Below are 13741 nucleotides of genomic sequence, written 5' to 3' on the forward strand. Positions count from 1 at the left end.
TGTTCTTCTGGAAAGTTGATCTCTTACTGAAAGGATGTCAATGACTACAGAAACGGGACTCCTGATGTGAATAACTGTATCAGTGCTCTCAATGTACGGCAAGTTGTCACTTCATTAGAGCAATACTGTCATTTTGTTACTGACCAAAAGCAACATGATTAAGTCAAACCTGATTCAGTTATTGAAATGTCATCCAAAAGATTTAAGCTTCTGAATTCTCCAGAAGTTTTACTTAATCAATGGCTGCAACTGGTACCCATTGAAAACCTAGGTATTCAGTGTGAAAGGCTGTGTGCTGTTAAATTCCCACTTTAAATGCAAAAAATGCAACTTCATTCTTTCATACAAAAGAATGACAAGAGATCCCGTGTAAATTTTGGGTTTATTGTATAATTTGGAAATGGAGACAAAAAATGTGTGAGTACCTCACATGTATGTGCATGGGGAGACTACTCAAGGAGAACAGGCTTGGCACAAAGCTACTTTTTCAATGACTCTAATCCCTGGTTTTGGATGACAAGAATCACTGTTTAAGTACAAAAGCCTGGATGTCACTGACATTTTCAGACAATTAGAAATCTGGTTTTGGTCTGAATGTGGACATTTGAGATAACTGGTTTGAAGCTTAGGGTGTTTCCCAACCGTTGTGCCTAGTGAACTGCGACAAGTATCACCTTATCATAGCCACGCTAAACACATACCTCGCGGTCAGCAGCTCCCGGCCATTTAACTGCCCCCCTCAGCGCCCTGAGGGTGCGCGCAGGAAGTGGGAAGCGGGAGGCGGCGGTGAGAGCACGAGCGCGCACTCCATTCAACTGTCACCGCCCGCCCTCCCCCCTAATCCTTGGCTCCCGCTCCACGTGCTCGCCCGGCGCCAACAACCTCACTTCCGGCCGGCGGTGTGTATGTGTGTGTGTATGTGTGTGTGTGTGTGTGTGTGTGTGTGTGTGTGTGTGTGTGTGTGTGTGTGTGTGTGTGTGTGTGTGTGTGTGTGTGTGTGTGTGTGTGTGTGTGTGTCTGTGTGTGTGTGTCTGTGTGTCTGTCTGTGTCTGTGTCTGTGTCTGTGCATCCGTATGGTGTTAGGGCAGCTGCTGCCGCACATGCGCTTTGGCGCCTCTCCCTGGCAAGGCGGCTCCGGCCGGCGCTGCGCTCCTCCCCGTGTCCCGGGGCTGTGGCGGGGCTGTGCCCGCCCCCTTCCTCCCGCTGCCTCCTTCTCCTCCTTTCTTCTTCTTCTTCTTCTTCTTCTCCTCCTCCTCCTCTTCTTTTTTTCCTTCTCCTCCTGCTCGTGCGGCCGCTGCGGGAGCGGGCGGAGGGAGCGGGTGAGGAGAAACTGGGCGGGGGCCGCGGCCGGCATGTGAAGAGGGGCAGCCCCCACCCCGGCCTCCTTTGGGCAGCGGCCGCCTCTCGCTTCAGGCGCGCCGCCTCCCTTCCGCCCGAGCGGCTTCTTCCTCGCCTGCCCCGCGCCCGTCCCGCGGGCCCGGCGGGCCTCCCTCGCCATGAAGAAGTTTTCTCGGATGCCCAAGCCCGAGGGGAGCGGCGGGACAGCGGGTGTGGGCTCCGGCGGAGGCGGGGCGAGCGGCGTCGCCTTAGGCAAGGTGTTGGCTGTCGGGCGCTACCAGGTCACTCCAGAGGAGCTGCTGGCGGAAGGTAGTGGGGGGAGGGGAAGGGGGTGAGGGGAGGTCTGGGGCCGTGCGCGGTGTTCCCGGGACGAGAAAGGGAACTGTGCGGGCCGAGCTCGGCTGTGGGGCTACGCGGGGGCCGCGGCCCCGCTCCCCTTCCTGAAGAGCCGCTTACCCACTGTAAGCCGGTTAGGGGTGCTTTGGTGGTTCTTTCTTGTTTCGGCTGGTGCCTGGGGCTCCTTGGTGGCTTAGAGGGGAGTGTCCCGGCGTATTGTGGCGAGTCAACCGGTCGGAGATGTCCGGGGAGCAGGCCGGTCGTTCCCTGGGTCGGATGAAGCAGCTGAGGTCACTGGTGCCTCCGGTGGGGAACAGTAATTCTGTAGTAGGGGTTTGCAGCTAATCTGAGGAGACAAAAACAAAAACCAAACTAAAAAGCCAGAACAAACAAGCAGAAAACAAACCTCATGGTCTTCCTTGTAGGAGTGCAGTAGGTTTCTGGCAAGGGTCAAGAGTGAAGTTGTACTGCTCGCAACTTCTGCTGTTGAGTATTGCTGGCCTCCCTCCCCCTTGTTGCAGGGTGCCTGACTGATAATTCTTTTCGATAGCTTGCGCTTCGTGTCCTTGGACCTCCGTTGGGTCTTCAGAAAAAGTTGTATGAATTCAGATAGTCGTGTAGCTCGCTGGAATTTGTTCGTTGGGTGACTTTAATAGGCGCTGGCGTGGGCCGTCATCAAAACAGCCATGTTTGAGTTTTACTCGGGGTGGGGGGTGGGGTGTGGGGGGGGGGAAGCATTCCACCCTTGATATCTCTCCTAGTCGATGGCAGCCCATGTTGTAACGTGTAAAGTATAACTCACTTCCTAGGTCACTGAGCACAGCGTAGTCCTGCATACTTCGTAGTGGATGGATTCTGCAGCACTACAACACACAGCTTTGGATGTTGTGGGTAAAATAGCTTATTTTTACCTGTTTTATGTCTGTGCATTGCTTAGAGTAGTTTATCCATAAATGTACTTGTAAACTTTCATTGCTTAGGCACATTCCTCAACAAAAATTTAAGATCCGGTTTTAACAAGTGCATGCAAATACTATTACTGTTTAAAATGGAAACGTATGGGTACTACTTAAATTGTCCTTGCTATCTGGAAAATGTTTTAGTAGAATTATGAATTGGTACTTAATATTTAGATTGCTGTATTTTGTCTTTGGCTTACAGAAATGAGGTCAGGGCTTAGCCAGCTGCTTACCTGCTTGCCTAAAAGATGAGTAGTCTTTGCTGACAGCTTCTTCAGAGTCGTTGTGATCTGACAGAAGGTCATTTCTCTGCAGGGCTGGTCGCAGGATATAGACTTGTGAAATTATGGAAATAGGCTCCTGATCAAATGGAGGAGGTAACACAAAAACAATGTATGTAGTGGAAAGGAGAAAAAAATGTAGTGCTTGGTTCAGTTGAGCGTATTATTGTTTTCTTAGAATGTGTTAAGATATTGATATACATAACTGAGCGGGTTTGTTTGTTTGGGTGTTTTTTTTCTTCTTCTTTCTGTAGCTTGCAGAAACAAATTCATAGCCCAGAAAGGCCTGGGAGCAGGGGGAGTATGAATTTTACCAGAGTGTTGTGCCAGTTGTCTTCTGTACTTTGGAGTATGGAAAACTTAGAAAGTTTTTTGCAGCTTTTATATGGTCTCTTAAATATGCATGCCTCAGGCCAGGACTGATGGGAATTGGGGCAGTGTAAATCTGCTGCAGCTTGGGAAAAGTCTTCAAAGATGACTCCAGAGCTGTTGGGTAGGGATGACCTGAAACGGCCTAAGAGGAATAAAAAAGAGCAGGTACTAGAGCTGCATGTTTGAAGTGGCTGGGGAGTGAGGGAGCCAGGGGCCGATTCTCTTGCAGCTCTGTGACTGTAATGTGTGTGGGGAGCTGACATGTGCCCCATGAGGCTAACGGGAGGGTCATGGTGATGAAGGGCTCATGTGGTGCTTTGGTACTTACAACTGACCATGGTAGTGTGTGAAAGAGAATTGCTTTTTATCTAGGGATTACTTCTCAACGGTCAGTTTTTCCCTTGACTTAGTGACACCGAATAGTAAGTAATTGCATGTTACTGAAGTTATATTAGTCATATTGGAATGTGTTATTAATACTTAACACTTAAAAAATCCTCTGCTTAATACTCTTCCTCTTTGTGGGGAAGGAAGGAACAAACCATTTTAACCCTAGTCCCTTTGCATAAGGCATTTTTTTTCCCTTCCTTTTCTGAAACCCAGTTTTACTGAGGGTCTTAGGCTTGTCATGTAGTTCCTATTACTGCAAGAGGCTCATATCAGAGTTTTATGTTGTGTCACAAAATGTTGTTAATGAGTTAATGAATATAATGAACATAAGCTTATTTCAGAATGGATGTAGAATGTTCTCTCAGCAGTGCTGTGGTATTGATAGGCGTTTTTACTAGCTGTAAGAATTAGTAGCATTATGTCTACTATTCTGTCAGATTCAAATGGTTTAAAGACCCACCTCCCTCCCCTTCAAAATTTTGCTTTAGGAAGCTAGCTCTTGATTTTGCATCTATTTTGCATAATTGTGTATAATGCTGTCTAAAGTAACTGCATCCTTTTGTAGTAAAGCAAGTATAAGGGTTCAAGTGCTGTAGTTAGATGAAACCATCTAACAGCCTACTTGTTTTAAATGAATCTCTTCTCTGGTGACTTCTTAACCTTTGTAACCTGATGGTTAGTATGTTGTTGGATGAAGGTATTTGTTTTTAAGGTTTATTTTGCAGAGGTGGGGAAAAAGCCAGTCAGTTTTGGTTAAGGCTTGAAAATGAGTTCCAGTCCATTTGGAGGGGACTGTAGAAGTATGTGGAATAAATGACTGATGCAGGTGGAATTAAGGCCTTCTCTTTGTATCTTGTTGTTGAACAAAAGTACGTGCAGTGCATCTGAAGTTTGGGAAATTCAGTCTGATAAAAATATGGAGAATTCTGTTTTGAAAGTTACAGTTAGTGCATGGGGAGCTCTAGTTATGGTGAGTCTAATACTGGAAAAAAGACTTTCTAGTTCACATTTTGTGATAAATGCCTTATGTGGCTAGCAAGTAGTTGTAAATTTAGTGGGCCAGTGCTACTGGACTTGGAGCCATTTTCAGCAAAGAACCTTGAAGTAAAGGGAGTAGTGTCCTAGGAACAAGCATGAGGTTTTTTTTTTTCCGTTGTTGATTTGCCTTTTTTGGTCATGTTTTAGGAATGCTATGGCTGTGGGTGAGCTTTACTGAGTTGGATTTCATAGGATTATCCAATAATTACTGTTTGCTTATAAGTGCTAACCCTAGCTATAGATAAGGAATAGCCTTATGTGCTGTCAATATAGCACAAGAGGGTGATGCTCATGCCCCCAAAAAGCTTTGTGTTTGAGGAAGCACTAGGTTGGCTGCATTTGGTGGAAGCAGAATTCTCCTGTCATTAAATCTGTGCTGCTATTACATCCACCCACTGCCCCCGCCGCTCCCCCCCCCCATTTTAAACCTTCTACCAGCAAGTACATTGCTTACAGAAGTGGAGGCAAGATGCTGGAGACCTGAATGGAAAAAACTGGGTAATTCCCTATGCAGCTTGCTCTCAGAAGTACCCAGATTGAGTTTAAACTAGTGGTAGGTAATGTTGCTGTGTTCAGAAAAGGCAATAGGCTTCTCTTCAGCTTTTATGTGCATCTAAACTTGGTTGGGTTGGAGGGGTTGAACATATGTTGCTGCTCGGGCTGTAACTTTCTCTGTTGCCTTTGCCTTAGCGTATGTGGTAGGAAGTTGTTTGGTAGTGGTTATACTATTGTTGTTTTTTTTTTTTTTAATCATTGTGCTTGATAAAATGGTGAGTTTGGAGCAGTGTAGTGTTGAGCCTTCTGTATGTTGTGTTCTGTCTTAGGAAGGTGTTGTTTTTCTTAGTGATTTTACATCTGGGCCTAGAGAGAATAGCAGGAAAGAAGCCATTCAAGTGGTGGTTGCATTTAAGTTAATGAGTTCATGTTTAGATAACACGTTTGCTTCATGTATTTGATATGATGGTTAAAACTCAGTTTTCTGTGAAGAGAGACCTCTTGATAGGATAAATGAAAACCTTGTATCTTCCCTTTATAAAATTGGGAATTCTTTCTCCCTTCTTTTTAAGTCATCTCACTACAGTCTTTTGGAGTCATTACTGGCAAACTCGTGAAGCAATGAGCTGCTTGCAAGCTCTACCATTGGTGGTACTTGGATTAAGCATGCAGTCTTTGGAAGTACTTGATGACATTTATTATTCAGTTGTTCTTTTGTTTTCATACTGTTCAGTTGAGGCCTAAGAAAACTACAGCCTTAATGGAGAAGAACCCAGGTCCTGTTTTGTGTGATCCTGTGCTGTTTGTGGTTGTCATGTTGTTCCATTTTTAGAGCGCATAAGGTTCTTCATGCCCTTCTAGGATGCTTTGGTAAGTTGCATTGCAATTAACCTTTCATACACTGATTTTTAGGTCTTTAGAGTAAGTTCTCTTGTGGGGATTTGCAACTCTGGTAGCTGCTGTAAATCCTGAAGCGTGCTGCTGTACAGCATACACTGCTTTATCTCCTGTGAAGATGTGGGTCATGGGTTGTGCTTTGCTCTGAAGAGGTGAGTGAAGTGCCTTTGTAATGGATGTTAACTTTAGTATCTGAAAGACTTTAAATGTGGTGTGGACCAACTTTGTACCTCTTGAGATTGATTGTACAGTGGGAGAGCTTATTTTTGTGGTAGGTATTATGAGTACAGCTGGTGCATGGTGAATTCTGTCATGATGATGTGGTGTGCCACTGTCCTATATGGTAAGCTGAGATGTTTGTTATTGGCTTTCTTCATTAGTTTTGAGGTTAGGTTGCATGTGACTTGCCACTGCTGGTAGTAGCTGCTGTTTTACTTTCAGTTGGAATCTAGTTCACCTGTTCAGGTGGATTATGAGCTGGAAGGTTATCTGGAAAGATTTAGTTGGGATTGGTCATGTTGATAGTGTTTTTCAGAGTGTAACATCACTGAATCCGTGTTCACACGTGACTAAATGTCAAGTCTGTTATTTTGTCTGAAACAGTTTTGCTTGGATAATATCTGAGTAGCAGAAATGGTTGGTTTGAGTTCAAAAACTAAAGGGGAAAAAAAAGCAGCGTGAGTACTTGAAACTTTCTGTTTTTCATTTTGTCTACGAGTATGACATAATACATGTGAAGTTCTGGCCCACTCCCAATGATGGTCATGGTTGCCTTGCTCCCACCTTAAGAATGGCAGGGTTGACATGCTGACAGAGTTTTGATGTCTGGGTAATGCAACATCTGGAGCCTGTACTGTAGCAAGCACTTGAGATTAATCTTTTGGGCTTCTCAAGCCTATTGAAAGCAGCTAACATCTTGAAACAAGAGTGCTGTGGTTTGCCTATTACAAGATGTGGCTGTGTTCTGTGTCTTAAAAAAGAAAGCAATCCAAGGAAGCAATTTGGATATTTGCATGTGATCCTGGTCTCATCAATATGCAGGTAGAAATTTCTTATATAACGGGGTGCGCAAAATGAATGCTTTAACTTCAGTTTTGTTATCTAAGTGTACTGACAACTGCAGTGGTACTTCTGGAGAAAAGTCATTCTTGCTGTGTTCTCCAGAGCTGTCATGTGCCTTTTTTTCAAAGATGGAGAAATTAACAGTTTAGAAAGCATCCGCAGGCTGACAAAGATGTCTGTTGTACAAGTAAGTCCAAGTTCAGCTCTTAGGGATATGTGGCCTAACACTCTTTGATTGTCGGGTTGCTAGTCTTGTGTCCCCTTAAGGACTCTCCTTTCTGCTTTGCAGTATGCACCAACATGTAATATTACACCTCTGATAATTGCATGTAATTGTTCTGTTCTTTTTCAAGAACATTATGAATTTAACTTTTGTGTGCCCAGAAGTTGTTAAATACTGAGCATGTACTTTGGAATCTAGTAATTCTGAGCAAAGTTTTTGGGATAGTGGCCAAGAGTTAAATGATTATAAATAAGCAACTTATTTGTAGCAGTATCGTATGATGCACAAGCTGAAGCCATCTTTACTATGCCAACTTTTGACTTAAGACAGATGTAACAAACATGCTATCTACTTGCATTTTTTTCTTAGAGCTGTGTTTTGATCAAGTATTCTGATGTTACAGTAGTCATAAGAGGTTCTGTACGCATGCAGGTGTGTTTACTATGAAGCTCCTGGACATCCTCAAAGTGTAAGGCAGTGTGTGAAAATGGAGGATATGTTGGCTTTGTCTAGGAAATACTTAATCTGGCTGGAAAAGAAGTTGCGCAGGGTCTCAATTTGGGGGTGTGTATTCTGTTGGTTTTCTTTTTTTAATTAGATCGGTGTTTTGCATATTAACTTGGAAAAGAAAAACTTAGTAAGCTAGTAAAAGTAGAATTCCTTTTCAGGCAGGTGTTAACTAGAAACTAGTGGTCCTTGGAAGAGGATTTTTATTTCTATGGGCTGTTAGCGTAGTATCAGAGCTGTCAGTCATTGACTAGTGTATTACCCATATGCAAGTAGCTGTACAGTTCTGTACGTGGAGCACTGGAGTTAATGCCAGAGATGGGACTTGGTATTTCTAGAGAAGTGTAATTACAGGCTTACATTCCTTTTGTATCTGGGAAGAATGAGCATGTTGTATATGCGTGTGTTAACAGTGTGAACTTAGACATCTTTCTAGTTGTAGACGTTAGCTTGTTTTAGCTGTAAACGTATGCTGTCTGGTGAATGGCTTCTTGCCAAATAGATGTCACATCTGGTTCAGAGGAGAACTGTTGAGGTAATCACATTGTGGTTCTTGTCTCTGGCACTGTTTTGGTTTACAGTGTTCTTTATAAGACTTCATTCTCAAAACTGTTGAATTTCTTAACCTTGGGCTTTATTTATTTTATGTCTCTGTAATAGTCTAGATGAATAGGTTACCAAAGCCCAACAAGTTACTGTTTGGAAGCAGAGCTGTATTAACTGACACTATGAATGCTCTATGCCTGCCAAAATGTGGGGTGTAAAAGTGTCAGAAAACAGGGGGTTGTAGTAAACAGATTTTATTCTACATTTGGAACCAACCAGGAGCACAGACATGATTAGTCACTGAACTGTAACTTGATTACTTGAGATGCCTTCCTCTTGCTAAGAAATTTAGATTTGTAGGGATCTGTTTTGAAGGGTAGTTTTCCCTTGTGTGTTTTTATAGGTTTAGCTTAAAAGCTGTTAATACACTGGTTGAACAGCCTTTTCCTGAAAGGTTGGGAATATTTGCCTATTTCTAATACCTTAAGGTAAAAGTCTAAGGGTGATTTGCATATACCAGTGATGCAGGTCTCATCATCTCTAGTCTGTCCTTGTGCAGTGGTAGAGATGCTATGTCCTGGGTGTTGCTGTGCAGCTTAAGCAGTCAGGTGGTGAACATGAAACCCCTGTTCTTTTGAAGGGCTTGGTTCTGTTTTCTCTCTTCATCATTGTCTAGCTGCTGACAAGGAAGGAAGATGAATTCCTCTTCTCCTGCTTCTCTTGTTGTCGTGGGAATGGATTTCAGTCTCTTGAGTGTTGTCTGCTGGTTGAGAAGGTAGGAACCTTTCTGTTCTCTGATTCATGTGTTCCTTGCTCACACTTGTCTAGGTTAGTTACCTTTTACTAGTAACAGAGGGATGTCTTGGATGTGGGTATGTCAGTTGTGAAACTGGGTCTCTGAACAGAAGCAAGGTGGTGGAAAATGCATGGGGAAGATGGTTAACAACTGGAAGCAAAGGTCTTACTTGTTCTTGAGGGTCTGTTTTACTTAAGTGGGAATATTTCTTTTGGTTTGAGTAGCAAAAGTCATGCTTTTCTTGAGCAGCATGAACACAGATGTTACAAATTATGGAGTCCGTGTTGCGGGAATGAAAACTAAATAAATTGGAGTGTTCTCCCTGTAAAGGTATGATAGTCTTTTCTTAGCCTTAATTCTTGTTGCATCTGCCTTGCCACTTCTGACACAAATGCTAAAAATGGTTAAGAAATTATTTTGTAGACTAATATGAGAGAGAATACCTCTGAACATTCTTTTGTCTGGCTCTTGAAGAGTTGTCAAAGCTGGTATCGATCTGAAGAACATCACATCCACTTAGGGAGAGTCATTCAGCAGATGGAGAAACTAAGGAAGATGAAGGGTTTTGCCCCAAGTAATACAAGTCTGTACAAGAGGTGCTGGAAGAGTCTGGAGCATCGTGGCTCTGGGATGGTTTCTTCCTCATTGCTTCTGTAATAGGCTATACCTTGATTGCCACATACAAAGAAAGGAATGCTGCTATTGCAGGGCTTGAGGAGGTCTTACTTGGAATAATGTATATATTGGGCTTCCTTCCAAACTTGCATGTTATTTTAATGGATGGATTTGTTTGTATGGTGCCTTGAAACTTTAATGTGCAAGTCTCTAAGAGTTATGTACTAATATGTAAGAGTGGTTCAATTCTTGGCTTAATTGTTGTTCTGTTGTGCTGATTCATTTTACTTGTTTTTTTTTTTTTAATGTGTTATTTGCACCGTGATTTGTATCTGTGCATGTTGGCTTTCAGTAACAGTTCTAATGAGATTATCTTAGTGTTAAGCCACTTTTATTATAAAACAAAAAATAGTTTTAAAAGTGTGTGATTAATATGACGGTTATGTTCTTCCGTAATTCCTGTAGGTTGAAAAACTGAATATAATTTTTTTTAGCTGAAGTGTTGCTGAAAAACTGTGGGGTTTTTGATTTGGTTAATTACTGAATCACATGCAACTATGTGAAAAGAGCATTTCTTTGGAGAGCAAGCTGTGGAGGAACAGAACTTGTAGCTAATCTTCATTTAACTGCTAAATGTACATGGGCTTCATCTGTGCTCTTTAGGAACTCTGGCAGCACAAAGTGCTCTTTTGGATTGCAGTAGTGTAAACACAGGAGAAGGCGATTTCTTGTAGCACTTTGGTTTTGAACTCTGTGTCTTAGATATGGAGGAAATAAAGAATGAAAGGTACTTAATTGCTGACACATGTATAGTGACCTGACTTGAATGCAGCATGTGTTGCAGGAGTCAAGAATAGGAAGCGTGGATGAAATTTGTCATGTCAGTGTTGGACATGACATCAGTTCTGTTCCATGTGTGATGTGCAGGAAAAGAAACTTTTTGAAAAGAAAGAAGTGAAGTAATTGTATCTTTGTGAGCTGCTGTCTCTCCATAGACCTCGGTAGCATGGCCTGTGTCTGGAGTCCAGACATTGGCCTTAAGTTCTGTTTAGATGAGTAATTGCAGGGTACTACCACTTGGCTTTTACTTAATGAGAACTCCTGAAAGCAGTGGGAGGCTTATTTGCTCTCAGAATGAGCTATCCAGAAATTCCTTAGGTGCTCTGAAGATAGAAGAGAAAGCTGATACTGTTATCAGCTGTATTTACTGTTCTAAAAGCAGTATTACGATACAGAAACTCAAAAGCAAACTCCTGTGCCACATCTAATTCGGTTTGGTCATGTAGATGTCTTCAAGTTCCTCCGGTCTTGGTTTGAATTTAGTATTACCAGCTTTGTGCTCTCTTGAAATTATTGTCTCCATTAAACAGCTATTGTACTTCTTCCTCAGGACTTGCTGTTCAGTGAAGCTTCTGTTGAATTGTATAGCTGCATTTGTAAGAGGGAGTTTTACTTGAATGTCTTCTGGCTTTAGGTGGTAGATGGGTCCTAATGTTTTCATTGTCTGAGACAAAGGCTTCCAGACTCGTCTGTTTAATGAATAACTGCCTTGTTCAGAGTTACTGCTGTTGACTGACTGCCTTCAAACACAGTAGGTGTATCAGGTATTAAGTGATTTTGATAACCTTGACTCTGATACTTGGACTCTTGTTGCCATTGCAGCGTAGTTTGCTTATTTAAAACAATCAAGCTGCTTATACCATTTAGAAGTTTCAGTGTCTCTTTGAATCCTCATGTGTCACAGTGTGAAGATTGACAGTATTGTTACCGAATGAAGCTCAAGTGTAAGAGGTGTAAAATAATTCAGATAACAGTCTTAATAAAGAGATGTTTTGTATGTGAATTGAAAATATTCAAATATATTCAGTGTGTACCAGATAGAGCTGCAAGACCCGCCTGCCCCCCTGCACATGCTGAGGAAATATTATTGCCTAAAATATTTAATTCTGTTTATTGGTATAGGCAGGTTGAATCTCAGTATTTTGCTCTTTAATTTATTGATCTCCTGTTGTTTGTTTGGCAGATGGGTCTGTATCTGCTCCTTTGGTATCCTCAGAATTTAAACAAAGACAAATATTTGCAGACGGCCAAAGATGAGGTGAAATAATGAAAATTGTTACACTCTTTGTCTCAAATAATAATATGATATATCTTTAACAACTAATTCCAGTCAGTTAATCCAGTTTTGATCATGCTTGTGTATGAAAAGCTGTCAATGAGTTTAGTGGTGATTACTCTTGGATGTGAAGATGTGAGTCAGGCTCTGTAGACCCTTGTGGCAGTGGAGAGGGACACGTTTCATCTAGATAATGTGGTATGTGTATGGTGTCTTAGAAAAATAGTAAAGCAGAGACTCTTGTAGGACATCTGCCTCAGTCTGGAATACTTGTACATGATGAATTGCTTTGTTCATCTCTGCATGGCCTGGTGACTGTTCTGTTTCTGCTGCAGTGGAAGGTGGCACATCTCCAAGGTGCCATGGAACTTGCCGTTTTGCCCAATCTGGACACCTCATGCTTTGCCTTATTTCTGTGCCATGGGGATTTTGTGGTATTGAGTGGGCAAGTTATTCCTGTTCGAGGTTATAGATCGGTTCTCTGACTTTATGTGCTTTGGATTCTTATGCTCGTGTATTTAAATAGCAACGTAAATTCTAATACTAAGGAAAACTAAAGACAAATTACAGAGCAAGAGATGAAGAAAAAGTTGTGTTAGATCTATTTTGATGGGTGGTAACATTCTGTGACAGTGGAGTTTACTTCTAGAAAACCTGTGCTGATGCATATTAGGTATATAACGTGTCTGTACCCACTGATTTAACCATTCTGTAACTCCTATTTTGACACTTGTTTATTATATTGGGGTTAAAATCAAGGTATCAAGGTGTGTTTTGGTTGGTTGTTTTTTTTTTACTTTTAAAATAAATGGTTGTGTGCATTAAAAATGCTTAGCAAATGCCTTTTAGAGCTGGCTGTGAATGAAGCCCAGTGATTGCAACTTTGTTGCCAAACTTTACAGATATTTCTTACTTTCTGTTAGTATAGAAAATGGACCTGTTTAATACTCTAGTTTCTGTTACAGCATGCTTGTGGAAGGCTTGTTCATCTTACATACTTTATCGTTGAGAAGGATGTTGCCTGATGGGAGGGAAGAGAGCAGAGGCTTTACAGAGAATAGGTTTTTCAGAGTTGAGGCAACTTGTCGAAGTGTCAAAGTATATAAGCTTTGCTTGGGTTAAAGCTTCATAATAAAAACGCTAGTACCTGGTTTCATCACTGGTTTTTGTGGGTTTTGGTTAGGATTGCATGCTTTACCAGTTGATCTAATGATTATTAAATGGTTAAACCCATCAAATATTTGTGCATTTGACATCTCTATGCTCTGCCTTGAAACGTAACTTTTTCTTTCTTTCCCAGCAAGCACATCAGATGAATTTTGTTTTTTCCAGTTTGGTACCTGGGCATGTCTGGTGCATTGGTGTTACTAGATTAAGAAAAATTCAAAAAAATCTATAGCAGAACTTAGTCCATCCTTCCCAGAGCACAGTAGTAACTGAGTGTCTTGGCTTCCCAGAGAAGCTGTGGCTGCGCCATCCCTGGCAGTGTTCAGAGCCAGATTGGATGGGGCTCAGAGCAACCTGGTCTAGTGGAAGATGTCCCTGCCTGTGGCAGGGGTTTGGAACTGGATGAGCTTTTAAGGTTCCTTCCAACCCAAACCATTCTGTGGTTCCCAAAGTAGTCTCAGGTACTTACCTCAAAGGTTTCTGCGGAGTTGGACTGCAGTTGGTGCTATGAGAAATCAAGTGTGAGAAGGCCTACAGGGCTGCAGGCCACTGAGCAGGTAAAAGCATTCTGTCACGTCCCATTGGTATTACTTTTACAGCACT

General features: G+C 42.2%; 1 protein-coding gene across 1 annotated transcript in view; it reads left to right on the forward strand.

Moving 5' to 3' along the window:
- Positions 1-1252: 1252 nt before the first annotated feature.
- The window catches only part of BMP2K (BMP2 inducible kinase), a 46772-nt gene continuing 34283 nt past the window's right edge, over positions 1253-13741 (forward strand). Inside the window, exon 1 of the mRNA XM_062622032.1 lies at positions 1253-1647. Coding sequence (XP_062478016.1) covers positions 1497-1647 — 151 coding nt within the window. The 5' untranslated portion in view covers positions 1253-1496. The remainder of the gene's footprint in view (positions 1648-13741) is intronic.

Source organism: Pezoporus occidentalis, unplaced genomic scaffold (assembly GCF_034315485.1).
Source record: "Pezoporus occidentalis ecotype Australia unplaced genomic scaffold, CSIRO_AGI_Poc_V1 ctg238, whole genome shotgun sequence".
In the NCBI taxonomy this organism is placed as follows: Eukaryota; Metazoa; Chordata; class Aves; order Psittaciformes; family Psittacidae; genus Pezoporus; species Pezoporus occidentalis.